The sequence below is a fragment of the Erythrolamprus reginae genome, chromosome 3 (genome assembly GCF_031021105.1).
Source record: "Erythrolamprus reginae isolate rEryReg1 chromosome 3, rEryReg1.hap1, whole genome shotgun sequence".
Lineage (NCBI taxonomy): Eukaryota > Metazoa > Chordata > Lepidosauria > Squamata > Dipsadidae > Erythrolamprus > Erythrolamprus reginae.
In genome coordinates, this window is record NC_091952.1 from 146235102 (window position 1) to 146249661 (window position 14560).

A 14560-nucleotide genomic window follows, 5' to 3' on the forward strand; every position below is an offset into this window, starting at 1 on the left:
AGGCTCTGCAAATCTTAGCATCAAGAAGAGGCTCCTCCTCTTCTCCTGGGCCACTCATCTCAGGAGGTGCAGAAGGCCCTGGTTGCTCTTCAGCCTCTGACACCACATCCTCTTCGCTGTCAGTCTTGGGTGCCAGGAACACAGGTCTCTTGTACTGCACCTCCACTGTCTCTGAGCCCTCTGGATCCATTGCTAATTGCGCAGGATGCGAACAGGCCACAACAAATGTGTTCCATTATCTATTCAATTAACTATTTTGTTTTGATTCTGGAGCCTGCCAAAGGAATCAATATAGCTTTCATTATTGATCTCTGAAATTCAGAGCAAAATTTGCTTGACATGGAATATGCCCTGTGGCTTATGGGTAGGTCTGACTGTGAGGATTTGCTTTGGTCCCATATTATTCTGCCATGTGAGTTCTCATAGGTCAGCACAGAATGCTGAGAATGTAAGAAGAAAAGGAAGCAATAGAGACTCAAACAAAGTTGTCAATGGGTTTTCTTTTGATGTATTTTCTTTTGAAAATACCTCCAAGGAAAGAATATATTATTTATATACCGTACTTAATAATTTATATACTTAAATCCATAAAAATATTTAGTCAGACTAGTGAAATGTTTCTATATATCCCCACTGTCATGAAATTTCTATTTTTTTAAAAAGACATTTTAAGTGGATTTGAAAATTACCTCCAAAGAATTTTTTTTTAAAATATAGGATTGCATATCTATATAGTGTGTGAACTGGGATAGATTTGTACAAACATTTCCAGAATTTTGAAATACTTTCTGTAACTAGCTACTTCAAGAATGTTGAAATCTTCCCTTGATTTTTGTGTTTAGCTTATTAAGGAAACACACATTTCATTAGTCAATATAATTTTCCTTTTCTCTCCCATCCTACTCTTTTGGTTTCTAGAATTTCCTTTTCCTTTATTAAAATACAACTTAACTGTCACTTCTTGGACTATTAGAATTATTTTGCATTTGATACAGTATGAGATATTCAAAAATTATATTTCTGGCTTTTTCTCTTTTTTAACAAATAGCTTCATATTTATCCCATTGATACAATTTCAATTTGCTTGTAATTTCTCACATGCTGTAGCAATTGTTTTCTGTAAGGATTCAAAACATGAACTTTCAAAATGTAACTCTTGAATATTATTGTTGTTGCTTTTGTTATTTTTTATATGTACATTGCTGCTCTTCTTGAAGAAAAACAGTTCAATAATACCTTTTAAAATGTGTTTGAGACTCCTTAGAATTGAATGTACTGTCCTGCACCATTCCCCTTCTTGTTTTTATTTTAATCTTTAATCAGAACAAGAATCATTTGGCCATATCCATATTTTGCTGTTTCCTTCAAGTGAGAGCATTCTGCCAGTATTCTTTATTAGTAAATTGAATGATTGGAAATAATGTATGCAAATAAAAAAGGAGTATATTGCTTTTTGTATTTTGCTAATCTTCTTTAGCATATGTAAAATATAGGATGGATCTGTATTTTATATAAATCTGAATAATAGTCTTCAAAAAGCTACTTTAAAAAGCAAATAGCAATGACACCTTGGGCCTCGTTGATACCACAATATTTTTTATGGAATGTTTGTCCTTCAGCATTGACTTCCTGAGAATTTATAGGAAGGGTGTTCCCAGGAGATACTTTAATTTGGTTGATCCAAACCAATATTTGATATTTGTTTCTAAAATTATATTATGTCATGGCTGGAATGGATGTAATAAAATCATAAACTTGAATGAAACAATCTGTGGAATAGTTTGCTGAAATATTTGTGAAGCATATAGAAGAAATCAAGGAATTGTTATTTCATTAAAATTTGTTGCATTTATTTGGTAGAAATTAAAATCATATTGAAAGTGATTTAAATCCTGTTTCAAAATATAACTTATGAAGTCACCCATTCTTCCCCCCAGCAGTTATTCCTGTTCTGAGCAGCAGCAGCGGGGGGATTCGTCGCAAATGTGTGCCTTCATAGCGAGATATGTACATCTCTTGTATAGTTACAATGGGTCAATCTTGGTTGCTCAGCCAAAAGTCCTGTTTCCTGTTCTTTTTCTTTTTAATTATTATTAATATTATATTGATGGTCTTTGACCATAAATTAAATTTTATTATTATTATTATTATTATTATTATTATTATTATTCCTATTATACAAGGATATATACTGTACATTATTATTATTATTATTATTATTTAGATTTGTATGCCGCCCCTCTCCAAAGACTCAGAGCAGCTCACAACATACATACATACATACATACATACATACATACATACAAGTTTTTAACTTGCCCAGAATAGGCATTTCAATGTGTTACAAAGCAAAAGTATAATCCTATGTATGATTACCTAGACACAAACTATAATTCAAAAAGGGACCTTCTCTTTGGTAGGAATGTCAAGGTCTTAAGAGATGTCTTCTGAAAAATGCATGGCACGTCAGTTTTCAGAAAAATAACTTTTCTTGTTTTTGGCATAGCCACTTCTACAACTATTTATTTGTGATTTTGTTGGTTGATCAGATACAGTTTTATGGTTCGTTGATCAGACAGAGTTAGTTCTATGAACATTTTAAATTGAACTCTACACTTCTGTCAGTATCAACAACATTAGAGAGGTAAGCTAATTTAATGACTTGTCTGAAGTGGTATAGTATTTCCTGCCTGATCAGGGTTGGACTAGAAGACCTCCAAGGTCCTTTCCAACACTGTTCTATTTCCAACTCTGTTCTATTTTCTGTTTTCTGTTCTCTCTTCTCTTTTCTTCTCTTCTGCTCTTGTCTAACCCTAGCCTAGCCTAGCCTACCCTACCCTAGCTAGCCTAACCTAGCCTAGCCTAGCCTAATCTAGTCTCTATTCCTGGCTCAGGTTAATGGAACTGAAATTGCTAGAAATCTAGCAGTACCCCCTCCCACTTTTAACACATGCTGTGATTCCATTTCCTCCTCTTAGAGTATTTTTTTTCTTTTCATAATTAGTGTCCAAAGGGAGCTATAGGTATATGTTATGACACTACACTGCAAATTTGTAACTTGTTTATGGTATTTATGTCTGACTTCAGGTCACAAAAAGTTGGGGTTTGAACTGTGACTTCATAAGAATGGGTTTTGCTGGTGGCTCTAAAGCAGATCATGGGTGGGGAATAGTTTTTGCTTCTTGTTCTCAATATTTCTAAGTTCGCAGAAATGATAAGATAATAAGTACAGTATTTTGAAGATAATAACAGATCACCTTCAAATTACTTGTAAGAGTTTGAGAAGTGAAAATGGTGGTGCTGTGAAAATCTTCTGTGTCACTGATAGCCTCACATATTTCCATCTGTCTTTAATGTACTTTGCTTAGACCGTCGATTATATCAATATCAAATTCAGTTTTTAAAAAATGTGAATGGAAAACTAGCAGTTCCAAGAGTGCATTGCAGATAACCTCAATTTTTTTTAAAAAAAGAAAGAATGTTGAACACTACTTCATGTTCCATTACTTCCTTTTTGGAAATCAGGTTCATTTTAATCTTAAACTTGAAAGAGTGGCAGTTTTCTCAAGTCACACAGCTGAAATAGATTCTGCAAATTGTGGGTGCTTACAAGGTTTATAAACTCAGAAATCATGGAGAGAATTATTGCAGATGGAAAAACATAGGGAAATCAGCAAAGATTAAATTAAGATGTCTTACACGAGAAGCTTAAAATAAAAACCAGAAATCATCACTGTGCACTTTTATTTCTAACCATAGCCTCTAGGATGATGCCAGCCTTGTTCTGTGATTTGTCCCCTTTTCCTCCTCCAGATGTCCAAATGGATTCTTCGGACAGAGATGTTTGGAGAAACTGCCTTTGCGATTGTACATGCCAGATCCTAAGCAAAGTATGTTTGAAGACAAAAATTATACCATCATACTACTTAAAAACCTCCTGGGTACAATACTGGATTTAGAGTTGCATAGTGAGGGTATTCTTTTCAATTAATATCTTTATTAAGGTTTAGGGAACACAGGTAAGGGACCAGCCAAAAACACACACCAGGAGAAATCTTAAAAGGGAACTCAGTTGGCATAAGAAAGGACCTCATTTCAGCCTGTTTGGATATCATGCTATCCTGTTTCTCTCTTTCTGGTTTTCTTTCTTTCGTTAGGTGTCCGAATGAATTCACAGGGGACCAGTGTCAGAACTTCGCAATGGCCAGCTTTTCCAGTATGTCTCTTTCCACTTCTCTCTTTCACTGATTGGTCTTAGCTGTATGATATTTTTAAAGCAAAACTTTAATGATTTGGAGCCTTCATTCTTCTGTTGTGTGGTTAAGAAGCTATTAAGTTCAGTTGTACTCTGAACATTTACCATAGTGATGTATAGTTCAGGCATAATAAAAGTTTAGCAAAGACTGGACCAAGTTTAAAGTAAAATGGCCTAAATTCTCCTAGATAGCTCAGAGGATTTTGGATAAAGAACACAGATAGTGGCAACCTTGTAGTAATACACCTCATATGCTAGATCTAGAGGCACCTTAGAATAATCTCAAAGACAGATATCCTAATATGGGAGCTTTTTTATTACCATTGCACATAAACTTATTAAATCAGACTGTTTGTGATGTTAGGTTTTTCCAAACGGATAATTCATTATGAAACAAAGGTCTTTGTGTTTGTTCAGAAGCCATGGCTTATGGTTCAAATGTGTGGCTTGTTCTTACAAAAATGTAGAGAAAATGAAGCTTCCAATTCACCACCACCAGAATTTCTTCAGTGGCTTGCACTCTAATTTGACTTCAGTTTCAGACTATAATCTTTACAGAGTAGAGTGAAAACTCGGTTGAAGCATAGTGTATATTACTGCTGCAGTGTTAAACTAAGCATGCACTGTATACCCATGTGCATCAACTAACAAACAGAATTTTATGTACAGATTTGCAAGATTCCTGCACATAGTCTAAGTAATCTCTTGCCATCCGGAGAGATTTTGGGATCTTCTGTATCATCATCTCTATTTTAAATGTTTACCCATTTCTATCAAATTATGAAACATCAGGGAAGTTTAAGTTCCCCTACATACTCTATTTTCAATTTAACAATTTTTCCAATTTCATCAAATATAATTAAATCTGAATACCTTTGCATAAATGTCAAACAAATTGTTATGAGAATCATGATATATGAAATCCCATTCTGTACAGATGTGATTAATTACTTGATAAATATAACAGTTTGCAATAGTTGCCTTCCAAGTCAGGAAGGTTTAGAAAAAAGCACTATTCTAATTTCATTTGAATGTTTGGCAGAGTGCCAGTTACTCTTATAGCTATCTTAAAACAAATATTGTGGGAACTTGAAATCTCAGTACAACTTTTATCTTCTAGTGCCCTCTTGTGAATAAGGGTAAAGCAGCAGCCTTCCAAGAGCAAGTACAACATAGCATTCCTGATAATGATTCCAATCCTATGAAAGAAAATATATGTTCTAGTGATTTAGATCTAACTATATAATACAACCTAGTGGGCTGTCTATATTCATGTTGGAAGCACCTACAAAGCTAGCCAAAACATGCTTCTGGATTGAAAGGATTTGCCAGAGACAGCACTGTTGCCCCAAGGATGCCTGATTGCCACTGTAATACATTCTTTGGGGAGACCCCCTTCATGTCCCCCAACTCAGTGGTATAACATATGTGGTTAGGTCCAGAAATTTTAAACAGTGCTGTTAATCAATAGGATTAGTAGGAATTCAGACTTTAAATAACAAAAATGTTTTTTTTAAAAAAATAGAATCAGTAGCCCTGTAAAAGCATAAGTAAAAAGCACCATTTCATTCTTACAACTATTATGATTACTGGACTTGACGCTGCCCAGAGTTTGGGCAACATATAACATGACACATAGCAGTTAAAAACCAAATCCTCTCCCACTCCATCATTGACAAACACAAACAAGCCATTTGATCAATGCCATATAGATATTTCATATGGATGGAACCATATGCAATGGATGGAAACTAATTAAGGAAAACACCAATCTAGAACTGAGGAGACATTTCCTGATAATGGGAAGAATTAATCAGTGGGATGGCTTGCCTCCAGAATTTATGGGTGCTCCAAAACTGGAAGTTTTAAAGAAGAGATTGGACAACCATTTGTCTGAAATGGTATAGGATCTCCTGCTTGAGCAGAGGGTTGAACCAGAAGACCTCCAAGATCCCTTCCAACTCTATTATTCTGTTATATTAAGGCAGTTTTTCACATTATCCAGTCTTAGAAATTTCCCTTGGACAGACTAATAGCAATCTCTCCAGAATATGTATTCATAAAAAGGATAATTGGGCATCTATCAACTGGGTGGGTGGGTGTGAACCCAAATAGGAGAATGAAATAATTTTTTATCAAACTGGGGTGACTGCACAAAGAATTTCTGAATATTGTAGACTATGTTCAAGAAAGAATGTTACATTTCTCTCTGTATAAATTGTTATGGAATTTTTAAAAAGTAGTGCTTAGGATAATTGCACCTTGAAAACTCAAAACCAGCACATAATTCTCCTATATTAAAAGCAGGAAATTAGAACTAGATCTAAAAATTAATAAAGGGCAATGGAAGGTTAAAATTTAGGTAAATTAGCCTAAAAGGTAAATTTTAATTGGCCCATGCTATTTGAATCTGTAGAATCTGTTTTCTGTACACATGCTTTGAAAGTTAAGGAAACTTTCTAACATATAATTTCCAAAATTTTTGATATATGAATAAATTTATAAATGGTGAATTACATAGACTCTTGACAAGAAAGAATAGCACAATTTACCTTCATTATCACTGTTCCAATAAGTTGTATTACTATTATCTGTTGCATTTATTCAGTGGTTCACAAAATGTGATAAGCAGCAGTGTGGCTATTGTTAGTATCAGAAGAGGGTATTTTAAAGTGGGCTAAATTAAAAAAACAAATGGGATTAGCAGAAATCTGAAATGTGGCAGATATCTTTTGAGGGAGTGAAACAACCTACCGTATTTTTCAGAGTATAAGATGCACCTTAGTTTTGGGGGAGGAAAATACTGAAAATAATCTGTTTATCAGATATTCATCTGGCTAGCATCCTGGTCAGTTTCAGCACATTATTTTATCCCCTGGTTAGGGCTTTAAAAAAAACCTTATTTGGAGAGAGTAACAATGAAAGAGCTTGCAAGCCAGTACAAGCTGGGAACATTGTTAGAACCTGGTTAGGGCTGGAAAGAAAATTCTGAGCAAGTAGAGCAATGAAAAAAAAAACTTAGGGCTTGGAAAACATTCTTAGCAGAGTATAACAATGAAAGGCCTTGCAAGCTGGTAAGAGCTGGGAACATTGTTAGCACTTGGTTAGGGCTATAAAGAAACATTCCCAGCAAGTAGAACAGTAAAAAAAAACCTACAAAGACAGGGTTTGGAAAACATTATTCACAGAGAATAACAGTGAAAGAGCTTGCAAGCGGTTAAGAGCTGGGAACCTCATTAGTGCCTAGTTAGTTTTGTTTTGGGGAATTGAGCATTCGATTGGATAATCTAGAATTTATACTTTTCCTTTATCTCTTTGGTATTTGTAGGCTGAGGAATTTATGCAATCATTTTAACTGAGATAACTTCTAATTAAATATTATAAACTTAAATGTTATATCTACTAATTGCTATTTATTTATTTTAATTTATTATATCTACCCACAAAACTCTGAACAACTGACAATATCCAAATATACAATTAAAAATTTAAAAATAAATAAGACTTGGCAGCCTGGATTGAAAACTGGACTGCCAATAAAACAACAAACTGTCTCCAGCCTGGGAACTGAGACAGGCCTTTGGGGCTTTCCGGAAACCCAGAAGAATGGATGTTGTCTCTATCTCTGAGGCCATGGTGTTTTAGAGCATGGTACAAGAAGGCATACTTTCTTGCTCTAATCAGATGACTTTTTTTAATTTTAATTTTATTTTTTTCCAATTTACATATCAATAAACATTTTTAACAGTACTACATTTTTAATCAGATGACTTTCAATTGAGGATTCCTGGAGGACACACGCACTGCCCAAATGTAGCGGGCGAGGAGAAGCAATGAAAGATATATAGTTCCTCAGATAACCATGAAGGGCTTTATAGGTAACAGCCAGCACTTTGAACTGTACCGGGAAGCCAATTGGCAACCAGGTCAGTTTGCAACACACATATAACGTGGGCATAAAAAGAAGTGACCATCAATGCTTGTACCACCACATTTTGAACAGCTGTAGCTTTATGAGAGTCTTCAAGGGGAGCCTCACATAGAGTACATTGCAATATCCAGTCATGAAGTGGTTAGGGCATGAATGGCCTTCTTAAGGGCCTTCCAGTCAAGGAAAGGGTGCAAGTGGTGCGGAAAATGAATCTGCACAAAACTACCAGTTGCTCATTGACAGTAGATGCAGATCCAAGAAATAACAATAGCGCTTAGACTTATATATCACTTTATAGTGCATTTACAGCCCTCTCTAAGTGGTTTACAGAGTCAGCATGTTGCCCCCCAACAATCTGGGTCCTCATTTTACCCACCTCAGAAGGATGGAAGAATGAGTCAACTAAGAAAACCAAGAGGCAACCCCATCCAAGACCAATGGCTGAAATGTTCCTTGTCAAGGGGCGCCAAGCAGCCATAGCCACTGTTTTTCAGAATTGAATCCAAGGCTGATTCTCTTCATCAAGACCTGAAGTTTTAACACACTGGGGTCAGTACATCGAAAACTTCACCCGTGCAGTCTGATATTGGGGTATAATGCTGCCTATCTGTTGACAGATGAACATACCTAATGGTTTCATATAGATTTTAGATTTTAGACATGCTTCTAATTCAGGGGAAATATTAATGTTCTCTTTTTAAGCCATTGAACTATGTTTCATTGACTTTGAGACAACTTCTCTTCAAGTAAATGTGTTTAAAATCTGATTGAAAGTACATTTTTCATAATACCCAATTTCTTATAATTTTAGCTTCAAAATAATAATTGGCTTATTATTGTTTTATTTGCAATGCTGGTTTATGACCGTAATAGAAATTTATTGATTTGGCTTCAAATTAGTTTAATTATTTATTATTAGTTTAATTATTATTAGTTTAATTATTAATTATGGAGTTTTCTGCATGACATAGACATTTTTTCCAAGAATAAGGCTCTGTTCTGCTTTCAAAATGTTTCAGAAGAAATATTCAAACATAACAACTCTCAGCTGATATCAGCTTCACTTTTTTTAGACTAAAGTGCAAGCTTGAAAAAATGATGCTGCCACTTTAAGAATCCTATTAAGGAGTGGACTATTAAAACAGCTATTCTCAAGGCTTCATAGAAGTCTTTAAAAGTTGGGTTGCTTATGTAAAGAGTGTAAAGAGTGCTTATGTAAAGATGCTCATACAGAGTCTGAGGTATTTATGCTGAATCCTTTTTGAAGATGCATAGAGTCAAAGAATACTTAACAAGAAAGTTCTCTGTAGAAAGATTCTCAACTTGTCTGTGTGTGTCTCTGCTATTTTTTGCACTTTTGCTAACAATCCTGTTTTCTTTTGATACTGCCCCTTGAATGTTGATTAGCCAAAAGAAAGCTATTCTAAATACACGCTTGATGTTTCTTTTTAACATTTGGAAACTTCTCTTACAAATATAATTTATCTTCTCTTTTTCTTCTTTTTTCTGTATTGGCAGAGCATCTTGGATTAGAGTTAAAGGGTATGAAACAAACCATTCATTGTTAAACAGACACCATAGTTCTTCACATTATGTTTTTACAGTTTTTATGGGGTGACCAAGAATATCAGCTGTTCATATCTTATTCTGGCACAGTTTGCGGGGGAAATCATGTATATGCATATGCATATGTATATACATGTGCCTATACAGTATACATATGCAGTCAAAACCCAGTTTATCTATATTGATATAAATATAGATAACTCTGTCTGGGTGCACTGCAGCACTTTTATGGGGCTCAGAAGTAAAGTGCTGGCTCAGTAGCACTTCTGCGCCATTTTAGTCTCTGCTTTTTGGAGATTAAAAAAAATTACCTAGGTCAGTTTGGAAAATCAGCCTTGTATAGCTGTAATAGTGGATTCAAATCCTAGTGAAGAACAGATTTGTACTAAACAAAAGTTCTACAAATCCAATCAAAATCAAATTTAGGACCATTCCTTCTCACCTCATTTAAATTCATGCTGGTTTGTGAGTATTTATTTTAAAAAGATTGACCTAGCAGCAAAACAATATTGCAGCATCCCCCTTGGATCAGCAGAATTTGTATTGCTCCAATTCACTTCTTCCTCCAAAAGATTTTCTATTAGTAAAGGGAGAAAGGTGGAATTGCAATACCCTGTTATGTATATCCTCAATGTTTTCTCCAGCAATTAAACTGAATGAATGCAGACTTCAAGAGCAGGGCAGGAGAAATAGCAAGTACTTTAGAGATGTACAATATTAAATTTTTTACTTCCAAGTACATAGATTTGAAGGAATATCCCCAAATCCAATGCAGTAACATAATCCAGCAGTGTACAACCTCAGACATCTATAGGAATGTTCATACAGGTGCACTTATGCCTTCAATGTGCATGAATGGGAAAAAGCCAAAAACCATACATGTCCAAGTATCGCTGGCTACATTAATGAGGGTGAATCTCAGTGATAACAGTTCCAGGGGGGTGGGAATAATGTGTAATACTTTCTCAGTTATGCTGAATGCATAAATGCTAGGTGCAACCCATTGTCCTGCAGAACAAATAACTAGAGAAAAAAGCCTAAAGGGACCTACCTGATCCCTCTCACAGGCCTTCTTCCAGGAGTAGTAACACTGCCATTTGATGGCCAGTTACCTCTCTTATGTATGGTGTGCTCAGTGGTCTTCAAAGTGGCCCATTGTGATGGGACCACTGCAAGCAACACACATTGAACTATTAGAAAACACAGCACCTGTTTTATTGGTGGATCCAATGCCTGGAATAACTGCTTCATTGCATTTAGTGATGAGAAGACACATTGCCAGTGGATGAATTTTAAATCATTTTTCATGTATTCATTGAGATTCATTCAATTGCCCTTTATCCTATTCTGTATAATTCCAGGCTACTGGAATTATTTTCTTTAAAAAACAAAACCTGGTGGAAATTTGCAGCATAAGAAGGTGCCAATTGTGGTCTAAATGTCTTATTCCTTCCAACTGAAAATTGAAGTTCATAGTTTCCTAATTAAAAAAACCTATTAGTTTCAAGAGGAAATCAATGTCTTTACATTAATTAAGAATAGCTAAATGCAAACAGAGATTTAAAAAAGCTTGTTTATGTTCAGGAATCATTCTTAGGAATAGAACCAGTGCTGCCTTTCTTAGCCCCTGTGCTTTTCTGTTTTTCCTTATGAAGGTAAATCACTGGTGCTGAGTCAACCACTTCCATTCCCACCTATTAATCTTGTCTGTTCCTTCTGCCAGTGAGCATCGTTCTTGCAATCTCTGAATGGCTGAAATTCAGCAGGGTGATTTCCAGCCATTTGACATTTGGAAGGAGAGCATTAAGAAGGAGTGGCAGTAGTTGGCTCTATCTGAGAAGCCTCCTGCTTCATCTTGCACAATTAATGGATAGGTAGGAGACAAGGGGAAAAAATGTCAATAGTGTCTTCTCCCCACCAAACTGCGTATGATGATGGTTCTGATGGAATCATCCTGAACCTTACAGGAGAGTTGTTACAGCATTTAGTAGTGCCAATTCCAAACTGACCTATGAGAATATAATATTTTCATTGCATTATCATCATGTTCTTTGTGATGGAAACCACTTTTCCACTTCTTTGATTTATTTTTGTTCCTAGGAATGCTAGTTTCCTATTTTATATGCTATATGACAAAAAATTTACACATTAAAGACTCATTGTGCCAGTAGCAGCTTGTGTATCAGATTTATGCTACCACACTTGCCATGCTTATTTAGGAATATCCCTCACTGAATTCAGTGAGATCTGTTTTTAATAGATAAATTTGACTGGAAATTATAAATCCTTCCCAGGAGCAAATCTTGTATAAATGAAAAGCATAATGTGGAAAGTGGCCTTGGATTGACATTGCTATTGATTCAAAAACATTCTGACTTGCTGTTTTGAATTGAAGATTTTTGACATCCATTCCTGACTTATGCTTGTTTCGCTTTATTTAAAAATCTCTTTCTTTCTAGGCTGACTGTTGTGCCAATAAACTTATTTTGCCATGCTGTCTCTTCTTTTTTCCATCCTTTCTGCCAGCCTTGTATTTCCTGTGATGGTCATGAATGACGTTATGACACATGTGCTGGTTTGCACTTAATATTTATGATCATAGAATGATGATTTGTGATATGCATTCAAAAGTATCACATATATATCACATGAACAATTGTGTTATCCCAATGTCTTATAATGAAGTAAATTTTGATTTTCATTGTCTTGTGTTCTTCTGTAATTCTTCTGTAAGGTAAATATAAATATACGGATGTGGTATTATTTACATATTTCAAAGCAAAGTGATAAATTTATTTTTGTTGTGTGAAAGTATCACAACTATATACTGACAGAATCATCAGTAATGAGATTTAATTGTGAACCTTTGTTGGAAATGGTTGAATATTGAAATATTTTCCATTTCTCAAATGGAAGTTTGATCAGTCCAATTAATGACTAGGAGAATCACAACAAATGTTGTTTTCTTAATAGTTTTATTCTGTGTGAAATTTATGGCTGGTCAACTTGCAAAATCTATGTAATATCTTGATGTATATTTTTTGCAGTATGGGCAAGTATATTTACCAATTTGACAATTAACATTTGCAACATTCTTAAATCGATTTACTGAAACTGTTTCCCTTTGTTTTAAATCCATAATTATACATTATACTAACGAGATCAATTTTATAGCACAATTTGGCAGCTGTTTTTAAATGAATTCTCTCCACTTTGAAAAATAAAAAAATTAGAAATCGTGATAAAGATAGATAACTAATGCATGTTGCAACTGAAATGGGGCAGATAGCTTTCCAAACAGAAATAAGGAAGATAAGAGTATTGAGGGCTTTTAAGTTTCATTGAAAAGCAGAACAAATTATTTCTAAAGATGAAGACTAGATTTGTAATTTCTTAATGCACTCACATTTCAAGAGTCAGATAAGGATTGAAATCCATACCTAGTAATTTTGACCATTGAAATAGAAACATGTTTTGTGAGGTGCCTGGGCCAGGAGGGAGCAACTAACAGCAACCTCACTCATTATTGAAGCAATGTCTGGACCACGGCTGGAATAAGGGCCAGGGACATTGAAAAGCATCTGCTCCCTCCACCCTCAGAGATGGGAACTGGCAAAAATAACTGGGAAAGTGGGTGTTGTCTGGGGAGGCAAATAGGTCCACCAGAGGACAGCTGAACTTCTGGGACAGATCATTGAACTGTCAGAATGCCAACCTCCACTTGGATTGGTCCACTTGGATTAGGCTCAGCCAGTCTGGAGGACCCTTCTATATGCTCTGCTCTCAGAAACTGGTCCTCCACTTACCAGCACAAGGTGCCCAACTCCTGCATGAGTGGTCAGGAGCAATCCCCCACTGGTGATTGACGTGGGCTTTCATGGCCATATTGTCTGTCATAAGGCAGGCATGCTGACCCAACAACCCCCCTTGGAAGGACTGGAGGGCCAACTGGGCCCTGAGCTCCAGCCAGTTGTTGTTGTGCTGGAGCTCTGATGGGAACCACACACCCTGGGTGACTTTGTAGTTGAATTGGGCACCCCAGCCTAAAAGACTGGTGTCTGAAATCACCAATAGTCTCACTGGCTCGCGAAAATAGCAAACCTTCTCGTGGACTCCTGATATCCACCAATTGAAGGACCGCAACATCTCTGATGGGATTCGACTACTAGCAAGCGATGAACTGTGACTAGCCCGCTGATGAGGGAGCAGTAGCCTTGGAGAGATCTGGCATGGAAATGGGCCCAGGGAATGATGTCCAGGCAGGAGATCCTCTTCCCTAACAGCTGCAAAAGGAGCACAATTGGAGCCTCATTGGCTGTGCACAACTGGCCCACCAAGGACTGTCACTACTGGGAAAGAAAAACTTGACCTGAAACACTGTCAATGATGGCCCTGAGATTGACTAGTTTGTGGTAAGAACCAGATGGCATTTAGAGAGGTTCGCAGAAAGCCTGTGGTCTCTCAGAGCCTGGATTGTAGTGGCCAGATCTCTTTCTGCCAGCTGCTGGGAGGAAGCCTGGATCAGCAGGTCGTCCAGTTAACATTGGATCTTGATAGGGATTGGCCTGAAAGAAGCTGCCAGGGGTGCCATGACCTTGATAAAGATACTCGGTCCGAGGCCTGCCCAAAGGGGAGTACAGTGTACTGATAATGGTGCAGAATCGCAAATAATACCAATGACTTGGACAAATAGGGACATGGTGGTAGGCATCGGTGAGGTCTACAGAAGTCAGGAGTCCCCCTCCTGGATCCTGGCTAAGATGGAACAGAGGGAGGACATCTTAAACCTCCTGTAAACCAGATATTGG

General features: G+C 36.3%; 1 protein-coding gene across 3 annotated transcripts in view; it reads left to right on the forward strand.

Annotated features, from left to right (window-relative positions):
- Positions 1 to 14560, forward strand: part of NRG2 (neuregulin 2) — a 259760-nt gene that overhangs the window by 213390 nt on the left and 31810 nt on the right. For all 3 annotated transcript variants that reach the window (XM_070746955.1, XM_070746957.1, XM_070746956.1), the window contains one exon: positions 3814 to 3890. In XM_070746955.1, the coding sequence (XP_070603056.1) occupies positions 3814 to 3890 (77 nt within the window). The remainder of the gene's footprint in view (positions 1 to 3813; positions 3891 to 14560) is intronic.